This window comes from Sciurus carolinensis, chromosome 1, assembly GCF_902686445.1.
Source record: "Sciurus carolinensis chromosome 1, mSciCar1.2, whole genome shotgun sequence".
In the NCBI taxonomy this organism is placed as follows: domain Eukaryota; kingdom Metazoa; phylum Chordata; class Mammalia; order Rodentia; family Sciuridae; genus Sciurus; species Sciurus carolinensis.
The window spans coordinates 31,359,527-31,379,104 of NC_062213.1; the positions used below are offsets into that span (position 1 = coordinate 31,359,527).

At 35.4% G+C, this 19,578-nt stretch overlaps 1 protein-coding gene across 1 annotated transcript in view; it reads right to left on the reverse strand.

Moving 5' to 3' along the window:
• Emc2 (ER membrane protein complex subunit 2) overlaps nucleotides 1-14,991 on the reverse strand; it is a 42,203-nt gene extending 27,212 nt beyond the window's left edge. Inside the window, exons 1-5 of the mRNA XM_047557813.1 lie at nucleotides 14,895-14,991; nucleotides 5,386-5,499; nucleotides 4,812-4,876; nucleotides 4,142-4,227; nucleotides 2,326-2,383 (exon numbers count right to left, since the gene is read on the reverse strand). Of these exons, the coding sequence (XP_047413769.1) occupies nucleotides 2,326-2,383; nucleotides 4,142-4,227; nucleotides 4,812-4,876; nucleotides 5,386-5,499; nucleotides 14,895-14,934 (363 nt within the window). The 5' untranslated portion in view covers nucleotides 14,935-14,991. The remainder of the gene's footprint in view (nucleotides 1-2,325; nucleotides 2,384-4,141; nucleotides 4,228-4,811; nucleotides 4,877-5,385; nucleotides 5,500-14,894) is intronic.
• Nucleotides 14,992-19,578: the final 4,587 nt, after the last annotated feature.

Consider the following 19,578-nt stretch of genomic DNA (forward strand, 5'->3'; position numbering starts at 1 on the left):
CCCTAATAGACAGTTCTACTTAAACAAAAGGGGAAGGCTGGGACTGTAGCTCAGTGGTAGAGTGCTTGCTTCCCATGTGCAAGGCATCACATAAAAATAAACAATGATTAAAAAAAAAGAAAAGAAAAGGGGTACATAGGCTCCCAGCTGTTAACCTATCCCCAGACAGGCAGAGATAGAGGGAGAATGAGGTTTGGCTCTTGGGCAGACACACCAGAGTAACAGCAGAAAGAAAACAACAGTTGATTACATCACATCAATGTGAATCCTCTACATCAATCACAGTTGCACCTGGCAGACTGGATAGGGCTGACAAGCCTGAAGGTGAGTGGCACAGAGGGGGAGTTGTGATTCCAGTCCTTACTCTTCCCTGTGAAGCACATAGATCTGTACCAGTCTCCAATTAGAGAATAAGAGTTTCAAGCCCTTCAATATACGCACAGCACCCAGGATTAGAATCATTTTCAAATAACAGTTACTATGAAAGTGCTTTGGGAGCTAATATCTCCAAAATAGAACCACACAGAGGCACATCCCACATACTCTGCCGCCTATACCATATCTGCCTAAAGTACTGGAGTATCCCCATTTCTTACAAGTCTTGCAGAGACAATGGGTCTTTATGATCCTGTTATGGTACACTCTGTGCTGAAATCCACAAATTGTAACCAAAGAAGCTATAGGGAGATTACACTATGAAGTCAAGTTGGAAATAAACTCAATATTACACAACAGATAGCCCATGTCACATTAGCAGAAGTAAGGCACATACTGTGAAGGTCAGCACATGAAACTGGAAGAAATTTGTTCCAACAGGTGCTCAACTATCAATTTAGAAACATAAGACATATGAAAAAACAAGGTAATATGTCACCTCTCAAAGTTTGTAACTTCACTGTAAAAGATTCTGAAGATAGTGAAGTGGATGAATGCCAAAGTGTTCATAAAAATTATTTTTAAAAAGCTCAATGAAATCCAAGAGAAAACAAATAAACAGTTGAATGAATTAAAAAAACAATTCAGGATATGAATTCAATAAAGAGATTGAGATTTTGAAAAAGAACCAAATAAAAATCAAAAGCTCAGTACATCAGGAAAAAAACTCAACTGAAAGCTTCAACAACAGACTAATCAAGCAGAAGAAAGAATACTGGAGTTTAAGAACAACTGTCAAAATATTACATTAAGACAGCAAGACAGAAAGAAAGAGAACATACAAGGTCTCTGGGTATTACCACTTGGATCAGGAATGTTCCCCGAAGGCCGATGTGTTGAAAGCTTGGTTCCCAGTGCAGTTAAGTTTGGAGATGGGCCTCTGGGAATATTTGGATCATGGGGGCTCAGACCTCTCCAGTGGATGAATAAATTGATGATATTTATTGGGAGGTGGTAGAAACCACAGGAGGTGGGACCTAGTTGAATCAGTGGTCCCTGGAGACATGCTAGTGAGACTACCTGATGTCCCTTACCCCTAACCCCAGTCACTCAGTTTCCTGGCTGCCATGCCAGGGACTATATCTTGTCCCTGGCCCTTTTTGTGCATGTGCATTTGCTACTCTTCCCAGTTTTCTGGCAGCTCTGCTCTAGTCTTTCCTCCATGATGTTCTGCCTCAATTTAGGCCCAAAGAAATGGAGTCAGCCAACCATGAACTGAAACTTCTGAAATGTGAGTCAAAAAATATTCTTTGCTCCTTTAAGTTGTTTATGTCAGGTATTTTGGTCATAGTGATGTAAAGCTGCCTAACACACTGTATCTTTTCATTTAGTAAAAGTCTGAGAAGCTTTCACTAAAGTTTTGCCAATATGTTAAACTAAAGTGTTGTCAACATTAAAAAAAAATTCACTAGGGTATTTTTTTAAACAAATACTATTAGACATACACATATGTATGTATACATATTTTTTTCCCTTGATGTGTAAGGTAGGTAGAGTAAAAAAAACTACATTCCATACCCTAATCAATGGTATGACTTATTTCATTGTCCAATAAGACAACTAAAAAATAACTACACAAACCAGAAAAATTAATATTTCATAAACTTCAAAATATCATAAAAACACTAAGACCTGCTGGGTTTTTATGCAAGTACAAAGTCTACTCTTCCCTAACTTCAACTAACTTCTTTTCTAAAATGCTATCGTCTGGAAATTGAATTTTACTGGAGACTATTAAATCTATTAGAATAAAATGTGGTCCATCATAAACTATTTAAAATAGAAACATAAAACCTGATTCCATATGTATCCTTCCATTATTTCCTCAATAAATTAGTTTTATCTATTAATTAAACTTTAGATCATCCTCAGGTCAATTTGCAAACTTACAGTGTTAGTGGGGTCTTCTTGTAAAATTCGATCATATAACTGTACAGCATCATCATATCTATTTAAAAAGAAAAAGGAAATTCAAGAGTCATCTTTAAAATGCAGTGATAAATAGTAAATACAGAAAAAGATTTAACTGGCAGGGCTTTAACTGCATTCATAATTGCTGTCCAAGTCTTCCCATTTGCAATTAACAGGGAAAGTTTACTGCATGGTAATTTTTAAAATAAAAACGCACTGTGTATAAAATACACGAAAACTTCAAAAAACACTGATTCAATTTGGTCTGAATACAAAGGTAAAAACTAGCAACATTGGTTGAAGAGATCAAGCAAGCATCAAAACCACACTCAGATATGGCGGAAATTTTGACATTAATATATAATATATAGTATAAACACCTATGCCTAAATTAACAGATCAAAGGAAAAAAGCAAACAAGAGGCAAAAACAGATAGTAATGTAAAAAGATGAAGATTCATTTCTATGTCTCTGATTATTAGAAAAGCCTCATAGGTTGGAAACACCAAACAAGAATATATTCAGTACTCTTGCAGCATAGGTCATGCTGGATGACATTCTCACTACCTAGTAGGACTGATCTTTCTATCCTACCATCACAAACATAAATCTTTGAAAACAGATTTTATTCCATGTTTTTTTGTTCCTCAAGTTCACCCTTCTCAGAATATGTATTCAACTTTCTCATTTTTCACACCTAACTATTCCATGATAATACATCAAACGCAACAAGTCTTTCCACTCAAAACTGTTTCTTCCTTATCCTATGTACATTTTTTTCTTTTTTCCCATTTGGTAGATAACATTTGAACATTCAAGACAGAAAACCAAAAGCCATTTATTTTTTTTTTCTCCCTCATTTCTAAAATATAATTTGTAACCTATTTTTTGCCCCTCTCAATTTCTCTTCTTCAGTCTAATCTCTCTATAATCTGCCACAGTTTATAATTCTAGTGCAATAATCCTAAAAACTGCTTTCTTTCTGAGACTAGTCACTACACACCCATATTAGAAGGTTCGTACAGACAAATTCAACTGTTTTTTTTTTTTTCTTAAATTCCTATAATGGTTTCCCCATACCTTCAGTTGAAATTCCTTAGTAGGGTATATGAAATTCCACACAGTGGGTACCTTCCTGTATCTCCAGTTTCAATCCTAACCAACAACTCCATCATACATTGCATTCTGGATATAATAAACTCTTAATTCTCCTGAAATTACCTACAAATGTGCTTCAGAAGTTATCATTGAAGAGGGAGCAATAGGATAATACTTCAATTAGAACAGACCATTTTTTTCTCTTTTCCATTTCCAGGTTAAGAGTATACTTGGAAACAAGATTGTTTTTTAAAAAGGTTGTAAACTCCTAGTATAGATGATGACAGTGTCTTTCATTTACTTTGTTTTGAGTGTATGTGTCAATGTGTATTTCCCCAAACACCCTTACAAGTTGGCAATATCTGTATTTTAGAGGCATGAATCTGAAAAGACTTTAAAAAGTTAAATAATTTGTCAAGTCAAAGCTAGGAAATGCTGGAACCAGGCTCTAAGCCAGTTCTTACTCCAAAGCATGATTTAATTCATTCAGCAGGGCAGAGATGGTAAATGGGTTACACTTATGTCAAATCCCAATTCCTGGCAGTAACTGACAGGATTTGTGCTGAGAAGCACTCTGACACTACTCTAGAACTCAGCAGCAAAAGACTTTGTGCAATGAATGATGTGCCATGGGCATAGGAGAACCTAAACACAAGCTCCATTTTTGAAATTTTTAAAAGACACAAGATTTGGTTACCTTTCCATGGCTTCAAATCTCATGCCTGTTAATCGTTTGACTCTATGGCTGCCAGGGAACTGTCTTCTTAACTCCTGAAGACAAAACTGAAAAAATAATTGTTAAAAAAGACTCACAGAGTATTAATTACCTTACATATTTAAATGGATAATAAGGAATGGTTTATGTAACCATTTTACAATGTTCCAAAGTTTCTTGTAGTTCTACTTAACTTTTCTGTTGTTTTGTTTTCTATTTAAAAATGGTGCTGGAGACTGAACTCAGGGCCTTTATGTATACGCAAGCACTCTACCTCTGAGCTACAACCCCAGCCCTCAACTAACTGTTAAGAGAAACATTCCATACTAATTACAGAAAATATTCAATATAAGCCAGAAACCAAGTCTTAACCACTTATATATAATTCATAAAGCAAGTTAAATATAAGAATAAAATAGGCCGGCGTGGTGGCACATGCCTATAATCCCAGCAACTCAGGAGACTAAGGCAAGAGGACTGCAAGTTCAAGGCCAGCCTCAGATTCTTAGGGAGGCTATAAGCAACTTAGTGAGACCCTCTCTCAAAGATAAAATAATAGGAACAGGGATGTGGGTCAGCAGTTAACCCCAGTTACCAAACTCCCAGTACCAAAAAAAAAAAAAAAAAAAGATAAAATTAATTAAATACCTACCAATGCCAAGTCATCTCGACCATAGTCTAGGGCTGCAATCATCACCTGTTCGTATATGATCCAAACTAGATAAATAAAGTGGGGAGGGGAACAGTTTAATATAAAAATCTGCCATACATAAAATAATGGATTCTCTAGTTTTTGATATTTTAGAGAACATAACTTATAACTAAAAAATTGATTTATTATTTCTGGAATTAAGGAAAGAAAGAATCCTCATATGCTTTCAGGCATATAAAATATTTTGGTATCTTACAAAGTTAAAAAAATCCACTTATTTAATACCTTCACTATTCTAAAAGATTCTTTATGAAATACGTTTTGGCTAGACATCTGGAGGCTTCTAAGCTTTAAAACAAAAATGCCTATTTGATAGCCTCACTTCTACCAGCAATTATTGAAAAAAACTCCTTCTCAAAATAAAGTATTATTAAATTTTCCAAGACAAAAAGTCACAGGTAAGAGTGATATGACCAGTAGAAAAAACATAAGATAGGTTAAAAAAAAAAAAAAAAAGAGTGAAGAACCATAAATGAAATGTGCTAAGCCCAAATTTAATAACATAAGAACTTACTATCATCTCCAAGCTTAGAAGCATATTCATTAATTAATTCTTCTCCAACTTCCACAATTTGCTCACTATTTCTTGAGTTTTCTTCTCTCCATTTCCTCATTTTATCTCGCATTTCTGAAAAAATAAGCTAGTTATTTATGCATACTATATACATACATATACATAAATGACAGATGTCAAAATAATTGACAAAATGAAAATCTATTTGTGTAAAGAAATTAAACTCACATTAATGTAGAAGTCTACCATATTTAAAAGTTGAAAAAGTAGCATATAACTGAATAGATTCTTTAGAAGCGTGAAACTACATCAGAAGTGCTCTATCTTTAAAAGTAATGAATGGCATGAATCTGCTACAAATATGCTTTATCCCTTTAAGCAATAGTGTGTCTTAAATCTTGGGTGTGGGGGTCACACACTACTTTCACAGTTTGATAAAAGTCAGGGATTACTTTTCCAGAAAAATACATACAATTGAAATTTCAAAATATCTAAGATATTTCTGAAGTTTACTCACTGATCCAAGAATATAAAATTTTCATAATGATTATTATATTAGACTACCAGCAATGAAGGGCTATTCAAAATAAATTTCCTTAATGATACACTGCCATGCAAGGAAGTAAAGGCAAAGCAAAGGAAATCTTTTGATTGTTAAATAAGGAAGAATATGAATAATGTAAAATAAAGCCAAAAGCACTGACAAAAATCAACAGAACAACTTTGCATATTATAATACAACAGGGAATTCTGGAAATTTCAAAGAATATAATTGCTGTGGTATGAATATATCTTCCAAAGTTCATGTATTGGAAATAGAATCCCCAAAGCAACCATGTTGAGAGGAGGAACCATAAAGAGGTAATCAGGTCAAGAGGGCTCTACCTAATGAACGGACTAATGTCATTATCACAGGAGTGGGTTATTTATCACAAGAGTGGGTGCCTGATGACTATGAGTTTTAGCTCCCTACCCTTCTCCACACTATTTTGTCCTATTACCATGGAATGACCCAAGCAAGGCCTTTTCAGTAGATGCAGCACCTAGATTCTTGACCTCTAGCCTCCAGAACCATAAGTTAAATAAACTTCCCATTCATTAAAAAAATGTCTGGGGTATTGTCATAGCAGCTCAAAATAGACTAAGAACTAATAATAGAAATAAATACACACACACACACACACACACACACACACACACACACAAGCTATCTAATCTAGTCCCTTTTTTTCCCCACAATGTTATGGACTGAATGTTTGTGTCTCCTTAAGTTAAATTCTTAATGCCCAACGTGATGGTATTAGGAGGTGGGGCTTTTGGGAGTGCCTTTAAAAAGGTGTAACAGGCTGAGCATGGTGACCTGTTATCCCAGCAGCTCAGGAGGTGAGGCAGGAGGATCAAGAATTCAAAGCTAGCCTCAGCAAAAGCAAGGCACTAAGCAACTCAGTGAGACCCTGTCTCTAAATAAAAATACATATAGGGTTGGGGATGTAGTTCAGTGGTCACGAGAGCCCTTGAGTTCAATCCCTGGTATACCCCCCACCAAAAAAAAGGTGTAAGAGACTGTGCCTTTTCTCTTTGTTCTAAACTACGTGAGAAGAAGTGTGTTGCCTACCCTCACTAAACATTGGCTCTGCCAGCACCTGCTTCTCAAATTTCCCAGTCTCAAGAACTATGGAATCAATATTTGTTCTTTAGGATGCCCAGTCTATGGTATATTTGTTACAGTAGCCTGAAATAAGTAAGACGTAGTTAAGGTAAGATCAACCATCCAAATCATCACAAAGATGTTTTCTTATTACTGTCCGAAAATCTTACATATATTCCATACTTCGAAGTATTACCTTCTTCCTTCTAGACACATAAATGCTAGACAAATTTAAACAGTTCAATTAAATATTTGTTGAACAGATGAGTTAAATGGACAATACACAGGGGCTCTACAACATAAATAAGATAATTTAATTTGCAAAAATGGCCCCAGAATTGGTAAAATCATGGCAAATCATGAAAGATTAACATATAGTTAATTTCTTCTTCTGAAACTTATAAATCAGTTTTTCTCTTACTCTGCACAGAAATAACCTTGAACTAAGTTTTAATGGTCAAAAAGGAGTTTATAAGGCAAATAAAAATTTTAAGAAATATAGTGAAATCAGGAAACGAGAGGGTAGGAAGTAATGAGTGAGGTTCTTAGAAGTTTTATTTCATACTAACAAACTTGAAGTTTGTTTTTAAAGGTTTTAGAGAATAAAAAATTTTTGAGCAAAAGAAAAGCAACATGATTAGAAATGTATGATATAAAAATCACTATGGTACAAGCAAACAAACCAACCAGATTACCTACTGGAAAGGAGTAAAAAGTTCAAAGAAACTAGTCATGGAAGATGCATGATTAGTGGAATTAGTCTGAATATAAACTCTTATATTTTAATTGACCTCATTCAGCTTAATGAATCTATACTTAATTTCTACACTTATGGATATAATAATACCTATAACTCAAGGATGTATAGTTTTTTTGTGTGTATGTATGCATATATATACACACACACACATATTTGTGTGTATGTATGTGTATATAAAGTTCTTAGCAGAGTATCTGTAGGTATTCAGCTTGACAAGACTGTAGTCATCTTCAATCAACTGCTGTGACCACCTCTGAGTAATCCTGGTCTATTCTCCCCACCACATAGTTTTCCAGCATGCTATAAATAAAGAAAACCAATAGAATGGTATATTGAGCTTTACTGACATGGACGCTGGCATCCTCAGAACCAGGAATGTGCCTGATATTCTTGATATCAGCTTAAGATAAAACAGGTACATTCTAGCTTGGATGCAGTTATTTTTCTCCTAACTACTTTCAAACTGCCTGACCTCTGACCCAAATTGTGGGTGTCCACATAGTTTTACTGCCACCCAGTATGGTGCTTCTGTCAATTAGTCCTCCAATAAACTTCACTTTGCCCAACCTTGGATCTGACTGCCTCAGTTCTTCAGTCTCCCAACACATTGGAGCCAGCTGTTATACAGTGGGTTGCTCTGAAAAATCTGAAACACAGTGGAAACTTGGTAAGCATTAGCTCCCTCCATATCAATGAAATGGAATGATCAAGCAATGGTAACAAATACAGAAAATGGAGAAAAATAGGAACAAATGATGTGAATTTTTTTCCTCTTTTAAAGAACAAATTGGAATGACATTGGAAAGATGATGGCAGCTACACTGACACTATCAATAGCTACAAGATCTACACGTACCAATATCTATGCAGAAGAATGCCAAAGGAAGCAGGAAGTGGCAAGCTGATGGATTCCAAAACAGGAGAGCCCCAAAGAGCCAAGACGTATTCACTGAAAAACACTAAGAGCTAATATGTGAAGAACACCTGAAACAAAAAGGGCTCTGCTCTTGCCGATCCCAGTTGAGTGCAAGTGGGCAGTGGCAAAAAAAAAAAAAAAAAGGATTGAACCGCCTGAAGCAGGTGGTCCTCTGAAAGGTAGTCAGTCCTCTGTTAATTCTCAAAACTGACTGGTCAAGCTTCATTTCAGGACAAGATTCCAAACAAAGAAAAGTGAAATAAAAATTCAGCAACCTAAGATCAAGAGGAAGCAAAAAAATCTCAGAAAGCAAGAATACTACACAAAAACAACAGAAAAGGAAGCTCTCTGAGAATAAAAACTTTACTGAATCCCACACCTAACTTTAAATTTTCAGGAAAACTAATTTCACATAAAAATGAGCAACAGAAAAATGTCAAGATCACCCTTGTCAGTCGACTTTCCATCTGTCTCCACTGATTTATTCATAATCAAGGTAAATTATTGGAAAAGCTGATTTCTAAAACATTCCCCTTTCATCTATTGATACATCCCTAAGACTTTCACTCATTCATTCAAATGTACATTGTTATTTTTATGATATAAGCTAGAAAATAAAAATGAAAAAAAATCATCCCTTGTAACTGAAAAGCTCACAAACAGAAAAACTGTGAACGATAAAAACACCCAAAGGTTTCAATATTTTCATTTTTTACATTATTTTCTTTCTTTAGTTTTCTCTTCTAGCTATGTAGTGGCAGTAATAGACAGTGGTTAAGAGTAGAAATGCCACACTCAAACTGCTTGGGTTCAAATTCCAGCTCTGCCACTTTGTTGCTGTGTGATATTAGCTGAGTTAATGACTTTGCCCTTAAGGATCTCATCTAAAAAATGGAGATAAAAACAGAATAGTGGCATCATATGATTAGTGTGGAGAGCACTGAGTTAACTTATGTGTTTAGTGTAGTATGTGACATAGAATTGTGCTCAAAAGCTTTTAGCTACTATTAATTTTACCTTCTATATCCTTCCCTGTTTTCATGTACATTACTAATTATTTTTTGGTTTCTGAACCAAGAGGTTTTGAAGCTTCACCCTTCTATAGTAGAAAATGCTCTTTGTCTTTTTATAATTCCACCATCTCTGGCTTTGCTCTTCACATTGCATTCAGATCAGGGGATTTAAACAGGGGTCAAGAAACTACAGCCCCAGGGTCAAATTCTGTAGCCACTTTCTTTGCAGTTTTATCAGAACCTATCCACCTCTTTTCGTTCAGTTAATGTCCATGGTTGTTTGTGTGCTACAATGACAAAGGGACAGTTAAGACAAACCATATGGCACACAAAGCCACTAATATTCACTATGTGGTTCTTTTATGGAAAAAATATGCCTACACCTTAGAGTAATAAGTAGCAGAAAGGAAAAAGGATCTACAGTTAAGCAACTACTATTTAAATTCCAAGTCTGTCATTGATCTGCAAGGTGATCTTGGGCCTATCGTTTGACATTTCTAACACCTCAGCTATAAAAATACAAATGATCACAAGTCTGTCCTACAAGTCCTTGATGAAACTTTTACATATAGCAAAACCTGGATCCCTTACATTGTTGCTTGGATAATACAATAGTCGGAGGCTTTTTATTTGTGTTTAAGCTGATTTTTATTATAGTTGGGAGGGCATGCACTCACCAATTCTTCATAGGCACCAATACTGTCTTTCACGAACTTCACACATTTTCCTTATCTGCGTGGCTCTGGAGTTTAGGACTTTTAATATTAGGTAATTTATGTAGAACACAAAATGTAAAATGCTGCAAAATTTTAGTTACTTTGATTTTAAGGAAATTAACTGATTAACTATTTCAGCCACTGGTTAGAAATAAAGGCTTTTCTAGCACTCTTTGCTCAAAGGTGGCTTAAACTTTTTATTTTACCCTAAGTACCCTCGCAAAGAGGTGAGTGCCTCAAAATCAAGGTTGTTTTATTATGTACAATGTGTAAAGGAAGCTGTTCACTGCTTACCTGCACGTTTTATTGACTACTATGTAAACCCTGTGGGGCAATCTCAAGACCAAAGGTTAAAAGACTACGATTATTCTGTTTATTCCTTTCATGAGGACTAGGTGTCACTGTGGTAAGGCAAGTGGTCTCTGAAAAATGTAAAAACATGCCCACTACTTACTCCTTCCTCCAGTCCTATATTTTCTCCACTTCACTTTATATAATATAGTATATTCTCAAATACTACTTACAGATTCATTTACATGAAATATCATACTGCTGCAAGATAATAAATTTTAAATTATTCATAGTCCTATGAATTTGTCTAGTTGGATTAGTTGCAGGATGTTGGGACGAGCCATTCTGAAAGAACAAGTCACATGATTTGAAAAAAGGAAGGATTAATGAATTTTCAGGTACAGAGCAAAAGAGTTTTACAAACTCTATATTGCAATTCATTAGTGGAGTATGAAATCCATTTAGTGTATTTCTTGCAGAATTTGGGCAAGAAATAAAACAGAATGAACAGAACTGAATGCACTGCTGATACTAATACTTTTCAAGTGAAATTCTGGTTTCAACTTATACACACAAACACTAATATATATGTATAAAATACTTGATTTGTATAATTTATTTCTTGTAGATTGTGCAAATAACACTTGTAGGAAAGAGGATACATTTTTAAAAAACGATTTCTAAGAGCAGGTCTATATCTCAAATGATGAGCAGGAGTTAAATTACAAAATTAGAGAAATAAATAATGCTATTAATTTTTTTAGGGAAAATGCAGAAAATAAGAGGTAGTGAAAATGCTGCTGTTAGAAGCAGTAGGCAGGAGAAGGATAAGTTAATTTTAAGTATTAATGCAAAACATCCAAAAGACATGCCCTCAGATAACTATGTATATGACTCTTAAATTAAAATTAAATTTCAGGATACATTCTATGAATTCTGGGAACTTGCCTGTCTTGTTCAGCATTGTGTCCTCAAGAACTGGAATAGTGCTTGGTACAGCATTCAACTATACATTTATTTAGTATGTTGTTTAGTATACTACATGCTGAAATTTAAATGTGGTTGTTGACAAGATTACCCACAGAAGACATTTAACCCATTTTAGAGGTCTTCAAAACTGATGAGCTCTCTGAAACATCTTTTCCCAGAAATACACACACATACTATCAATTTTGCACATAAATTCATGAAGTTCACGGACCAAATAACAAGCCTGTACTGATCAGGAATCTACAGATCTCAACTTCAATAATCATTGATAATTATGAAGAAGACGGTTAAAGAAAGAATCATTGGGGATACAGAAAAGTAAAAAGACAAGTGGATGTAGGAAACTCAGCAGAGAAAAGATTTGAAAAGTAAGAAGAGAAACTGGAAGTGTGTTATTAAAAAAGCATGGGGGGGGGGAAGCAAGTTAAGAACTTTTCACAGAGGGAGTGATCTACAATAGCAAATGTAGTACAGGGGTACGAAACACAAACATTTGAGTTGACATTAGATTTTCCTAGAGACCTTAGAGAAGTAGTATGGGGTGGAAACCAAACTGTGGTTACTGAAAGAATGAATGAAAACAGAGCAAGAACACTGAGAATGACCAACAAAAATTTTCTTAAACATAATATTAAAAATGTTTTCAACAAACACTCATTTGGTGTCTATTATATGCCAGGTATTTTAATAACACAAACTTCATGTGCTAGGCATCCTGTCCACATCCTGCCTAAAAATATATTCTTAAGAAATTTGACAACTCTCCTTACAACTCTAAATTCTCTTTCCCACCTCCAAACTTCAAATCAATAAATTCTTCATGTAATAGATGCTTTGAAGTGGCTGAATTAATAAGCCATATAGTCTATATTTCTGTAGTTTATTAAAGACCTAGAAAGTGCTAGAACTACTAGACAGGCCTTTTATAAATAGGTAATAAATTATCCTATCACAAGAATTACATTATTCTTCAACTAACCAATTCATGATGCTATTCAATGGAATTCCTAAGGACACAGCTCTGACACTGCTCCCCTCCAAATCTCTCTGAGATCTCTCATTGACTTCATACATCCTAAAAAAAGTCTGTTATTCTGAGTCTCTGAAATAAAAATCTAGAAAACTCATTTCTCAAAATCCCCTTAAAAGTTTTAATTCTGAAAAAGTCTAAACCTTATTTGTGCAAATGAACAAATCGTTGTCTATTAGTAGAATTGTCTAAGTTTACCTAAGATACGAAAGAAATATATTCAACACTAGAAAAACAATTCATACTTATATTTTTGGACAATTTGTTAAAGTTTATCATTAATCTCATTAACAATTCATTCAGTCAATAAACAATCAGAATTCCTCCCATATGTCAAGCACTAGTGATATGACAGTGAACAAAACAGGACCGGTTACTTTCATTATAGGAGAAACAAAATTTTAAAACTTAACTGGGTAAGTATTTCAATGGTATGAAAACACATAATCCAGGGATAAGTTTTGCTTTGTTTTTTTCTTTATTCTTTTCTTTTTTTCTAAATTTTTGTAGAAGGATGCGGAAAGGGGTGGGGGTATTCAGTGGTCAAGGAAGGTTTTTTTTTTTTTTTTTTTTTTTTTTTTTTTAATCACATAAGGGAGTTTATTAAGCAAATAAGAGTGTCTCCCTGCAGGGTAAGAGAGAAAATGAGAGGAAAAGAAAGGGAAAGAGAAAGGGCGTGCACTAGAGAGAGTGTGAAAGCCAGGAGGATAGAGAAAGTGAGGAGGAGAGACAGAAGAATCAAAGGCGGCTCTCTTTGGAGGAGCATTCTGAGAAATAATAAAGTCTAGTGGAGGTAAGAGGGAGCTATACTAAACATACCTTAATAACACCGCTTTTGAAAAATTATGAAACATTTGAAATACTTTTTAAAAAGCATTAAAGAGAACAGTCACATATTTCCCATCTGGCTGAAAGGATATACCCTGACAAGTCTTTTAAAGTTATTTACAGGTTTGTCTTCCCAATTAGACTGTGAATTCTATGAAGTAGGGGCTGTCTTCCTTGAAATATGCAAGATCTAACACTAAGTTAGACTTCTGTTTAATATAATGCATTCCTCCAATACTAGAAGAAACACCAATGTTCCACAAGTCACAAAACCAATAAATTATCTACATTACTGAATGCACTGTAAGTATAAAGAAATTTGGTCTTTTCCCTTGCATGTCAGCAACTTTATAATACTTGGGAAATTTATTCATGATCAAACAGTAAATATAATTTCCATTCCACAAGTTATCAGGTCATTACTTAAGCATCCCACGAAGGCATTCATTGAACAAATTAGCTACTGAAATCTACTGAACTATGCTAAAGGCTGGTAATATGAATTTTAATAACACAAATTTCACACATTAATGAAACTCAAGTTTCTTTTCTTAAGCCTGTCTCCCGCTAAAGTTTCTGAAATGAAAAAAAAAAAAAAAAAAACCTTTCTTGCAGAACGGATTCCATGTTTGGCTGTTTTTAGATTTAAAAAACACTCTGCCCTAAATCAACCAAGTATGGGACAGAAGAATGTCACACGTGAGCACGTGTCCAAGAGTTAACCAGTAATTTTGCCCCTTAGAATAGGATTTACTGGTATGGAGTAGGTACGAAACTGTGGTGTGTGTAAAAGTGCTTTGAAGGAGGAGAGGGGCAGAGAATAAAAAGGAGAGGAAATAGGAATCAGGTTTTGAAGAGAGAACAATTTGTTCACGGGTCTTCTACACACCTTTTCTGCACAGACCTGAAACCCTTCCAAACACCTGACAACGCAAGGCCTTACAGGCCCTGTATTTCTTGGCTCCTAAAAAAGCTTCAACAATCCACTCTGCCGCCCCTCCGCGCCGCCCAGGAACCACAGGAAGATTGTGACAGCCTTAACCCCAAGTCGCTCCTGCCATACAAATGGAAGCTGCGCCGGGCCTCTGGACTGGCGCGGAGGTAGGGAGGTCATTCTCTAAACGAACGGCGGGGAATGCCACAGAGTGGCCTGCCAAAGAAGGGGTCAGACTCAACCTCCTCCTCAGCTTGGCCCGTCTAGTGAGAGCTCCGGTGCCGAAGACAGACCGGAGAAGCCACCTGTCCGAGCGGAGTGGGTGCTTCCGAACGATTTCTCAGAGCTTTTGGTCGTTCTGTGCCCGCCCAGCCCGAAATTACCTTCCCAAGTGACATCGTAAAGCTCTGAGACCTTCGCCATCTTCCTAGAACCTAGAGGCAGCTGGGTGAGAGGGCGGGCAGACGTGGTCACGTGACCTGAGACCGGGCGGTGGCGGATTACGAAGTCATTTCTCATTGGCCGAGAGAGCGGAGTGGGTGGTATCTGCCGGCACGTGCACGCAGTTCTGCGGAAGGGCTTTCGGAGGAAGGAAGGGGGCGGAGCCAGCTGGGCTGTGAGCTGTGCGTCTGGAGACTGCGGGTCCCCTAGCCGCCGGCTGGGCGGTGGAGCAGATTTGGGGTGAGGAGTCGTATTGGCCCTAGATGTTTATCAATTGCTGGATTTTCAGTATCCGCCACTTCTGGTGTTTTTGTTTTTTTAATACACGGGCTTATTCATTATTTTCATACGTCCCCAGTCAGTACTTCAGGACCCGCTGCAATGCAGTGTTCTCCCCAAATAACCTTTTCTCTCCCCGACTTCCTTCTTTCCCTAATGATATTCGCTTCCACATTTACTTTTTAAGGCTTCAACCAAACAAAGTCTCCAAAAACTTAGTTAAATCTCTTTGAAGAGCTAAGTGGGATTCTCACCCCCACGCTTTATGTTCACATGAAAGCCCTCCTATCGACCTGTACCCTTAATGTTCATAATGCATGCAGTTACTTTATGCCTGTCTGCTGCCTCTCTAGATATGAAACTCCTTAAGGAGCCAATGAGTTGGTGCTTGTAAAAATGATGAAGGTATAAGTGAGACTTTGACAGCTCCTAAACTTTACTCCACCTGTTTACTGCGAGGGGGAACCTCCTTTTCCAGTCGCTTTCGGAACCTTTGGACCGATCCTAGAGCTAAGGAGAAAGTCTGGACTGCAAGCAAGAAATTCGAGGATCTAAAGCATATATTTAGTATTTTAAACAATAATAATATTACATTGTAGAGGTGGAAAAGTGTAAGGTGAGGAGAGAAAAAGGCCCAAAAGATCTCTGCAAAACAATCATAGTTAGGGGTTAATAAGATGTAATCAAGATTTGAGGAAAGAAAAAAGGAGTTCTATCCCAAAAGCCCAGCTTTTTTGAAGTATAGTTGACAAATTAAAATTGTGTATGTTTAAGGTATAAACATGGTGATGGATGGTTTGATATAAATATACATTTTTAAATGATTCACAATCAAGCTGATGAATACACCCCCCCATAGTTACTTTGTGTGTGATGGTGGTGGTGGGTTGTGTGTGAGAATACAAAATATCTATTCTCTTAACCAATTTCAAGTTTACCATATACAGTTGTTAACTATAGTCATTGTGAGGGTCATTAGATCTTCAGAAGTATTAATCTCATAACTAAAAGTTTGTACCCTTTACCAGCATTTCCAAATCCTTTCTCAGCCCCTGGCAATCTCTGGTTTTTGTTTAAAAGAAAAAAGAACAATCAATGCCAGCTGCCACAGAGAAGTCATATAAGGACAGCGAAGACAACTGAATTTATGGACTTAGATTCTGAATGAGCTTCATTCTCTCCAGACTAAATAGACTTTTAAAAAGTCCTTCATTCAAAAATTAAAATATACTCCACTCAGAAATTCACATTCTCCTAGTGTTTCAATAAAACAATCTGGTATAATGGGGAAAACAATGACTTCACATTTGAATCCTGACCTTACCAGTTAACAGCTGAGTGACTTTCAGCATGTATCTACCTCTAAGTCAGAGATGCTCATATGTAAAAAGTTAAGAATATGTAAAAAGATAACAGCATTGAGTTGTTATCTGTATTAAAAGAACTATTGCAACTAAAGCATCTACACAGCACATTCATGGAGGTACCAGTCTTATTTCTTTAAGTACTATTATATTCTGATGACCCCCAAATTCATAAATCATCCCCAAACCCAGTTCTGCTTGCTTGACATGTTCACTTAGATGGGTAGCTAATATGCTTATCAGAGTTCTATCTCAAGCAGGACTCTAGGTTCCTGCTGCTACCTCCCCCACTCCTACCTTGTTGCACAAGCTAAAATTATAGGAATTATCCTTGATTCCCTTCTTTACTACTCTCCCCATTGTCCATTCTATCAGCACATTGTATAATTTCCAAAACATTCCCCAAATCCATCTACCTCTTTTGATCTCTGGCTTCCAGTTTAATCCAAATCACAGCCATCTATCTCTTGCCTGAATGACTGATGTCTCATAACCAAGTTTGTTTCATTCTTGATATGTAAAATCTTTTTGTGTACAACAGCTGTACTGTTCTTTTAAAAAATCAAACCACAGAAGTCCTTTGCTTAAAGTCCTCAAATGACTCCTATGGCAATGAAACTGTGCTCAAAAAGCTTTACTGTGGTTTATAGGGTTTTACTCAATCTGGCTTGCACGTACCTCCCTTGCCTCCCTTCTGTTCCATCTCTCTTCACTAGGCCCCAGCTATTTTCACCTATTTCCAATTCTTCAAACTTGCATAGAGCTCCTGTCAGAATTAGGTATGGCATTTTCCCAGCTGTTCCCCATTTCCTAGATGTTCCTCTCCAAAGCTTTAAGTGACCATCTTCCTTGTGCCATTCTTATCTGCCCAGAAAGACCTTTCTTGACCATTCAATAAAAAAAATAGTACCTAGTTAATACCTGTAATCATTATGACACTTAGCACTAGACTGACTTTGTCATTTAAATCTTGCAACATCCAACCTAGAAAAATACCTAGTACATGCATAGTAAATATTTCTTGAATGAATGAATGCAATAGGTAAAATCAATGATGGCTTGGACTAGTAAGTACTAAGGATAATATTTCATGATAGTATCATGAACTCTATTTGGTTAAAGACAGAATGCTTTCTTTCCATATCTGATGCTTTCCTAAAAATTATAAATTCAGCCGATGCAGGGACCAGGCCACTTCATTTTTATATCTCTCAACTTCTTACCATAGTATGTTGCATACAAGAGGCACTTAATATTTTCGCTAAATTTTTTTGTCTAAAATTTTGTTATGGTTTTTGAGGGGGCTGTTGCCCTTAGGATACTGAAGGAGAGGTATATTTTAAAGATTTTTAAGGACTTTTAAAGGTAACAACTAATTGAGGAAATAAATTCTTTCTTAATCAACTAAATATTTTTGTACCAAATTGTCAGTTAGGCAGTAAGCATATGACACTAAGTTAAAAGCAATCATTCAAAATTTTAGGCTGGAAAGGTTTTTATTTTAGAGATAGAATAGACTTATTTAGAACAATATTTTTCAAACTTTTGCCTACAGCACATACTAAAGAGTGCATTTTTATGTTGTCACTGTGTATATATAATTTGAAATTGAAAATTTACAAACTATTATCATTTCTCTATATTTTCTCTTCAAAATTTAGTCAATTCCATTTATTTTCTAAAAATACTGGTGTGACACTCCAACAGAATCATGACTCATAGTTTAAAATACACAATTGAACATTTTGTATATTTCCTAATCTAGGGGCCCCGAAGTGAAATGATTTGCCCAAGTTGTTGCCACTAATAGGTAAGATGGGTTATTCTTGTGGAGATGATCTGTTAGATCATATGTGAAAGTTGAAATATTTATATGAAAAATATACTGAAGGGAAATTTTGTTACCAATACAATTCTTCCAAGTGGGGAAAGTGATTGTTTATAGATTATAACATTTCATATGTCTAATAAAACTTGCCTTCCTTAGGGACACTCAGGAAAAAAATTGGTATGTCAATGACAAAAATTCTGTATTCTTTAACATTGTATAATAGTTCATTATAATTGTAAATAAAAAAGAAATCTCATATAAATAAAATTATAACCCTGAAAACATAAACATCTGTTGGATTGTTTTTTAGAACACCTTAACTGGATGTTCTCAAAGCTTCCTACACCATCACTCATTTGGAAAAACGTTTTCATTTATGTGAAGAATATTTAATCTAGCTTCTCTGACTACTGAATATTGGAGACAAATACCACGGAAATGTCTAGGCATCCAAATATTAGTTTACATTAATAGCCACATTATGAATAAAATGTGTCAGATATGATGTGAAGAATTATCTCATTTAATGTGATATGTGTTTTTTAGGTGAAGCTATATTTCAGTTTTTTCCTATACGATTATGTTTGAATATTGGAATGACAGTGAATCAGAATGAACTGGTACAAGATAGGAATAACTTGGGCATAAGCCCCCATTTTATTTGAAATAGGATAAACTTCAATTATTTATTGAGCCAAATTGGTCCACAAAGAAATTTAGAGATACATCTCTTTTATGGTTTATTTAATTCAATTAATATCTTCAGACATGAGAGAATAAAGCAGCTTGTTAAATTTAATAAACTTTATGGCATGCATTCAATGTACATTGTTTAACAAGTCAGTATAATACTATTTTAATTGATTTTGTAATATTTAGAATCTTCATCAGATCATTTATTTAGACTCTAATGTCTGCTTTGTTCTGTCTTAATCATAGTGAATTAAAGTGTCCCATATTATGTAGCACAGTTTATAACCTCTATTTGCTATGACAATTATCCATCAAAGTAAATTGTTTTCGCTCGAACTCTCATATAAAATTTACCACAGCTTTTAAATCATGTTATTGTTTTGAATTAGTGGATCATAACCATAATCCCTTTTTTTTTATTTACGGGAAAATATTACTTATTTAATTTTCATTCCATGT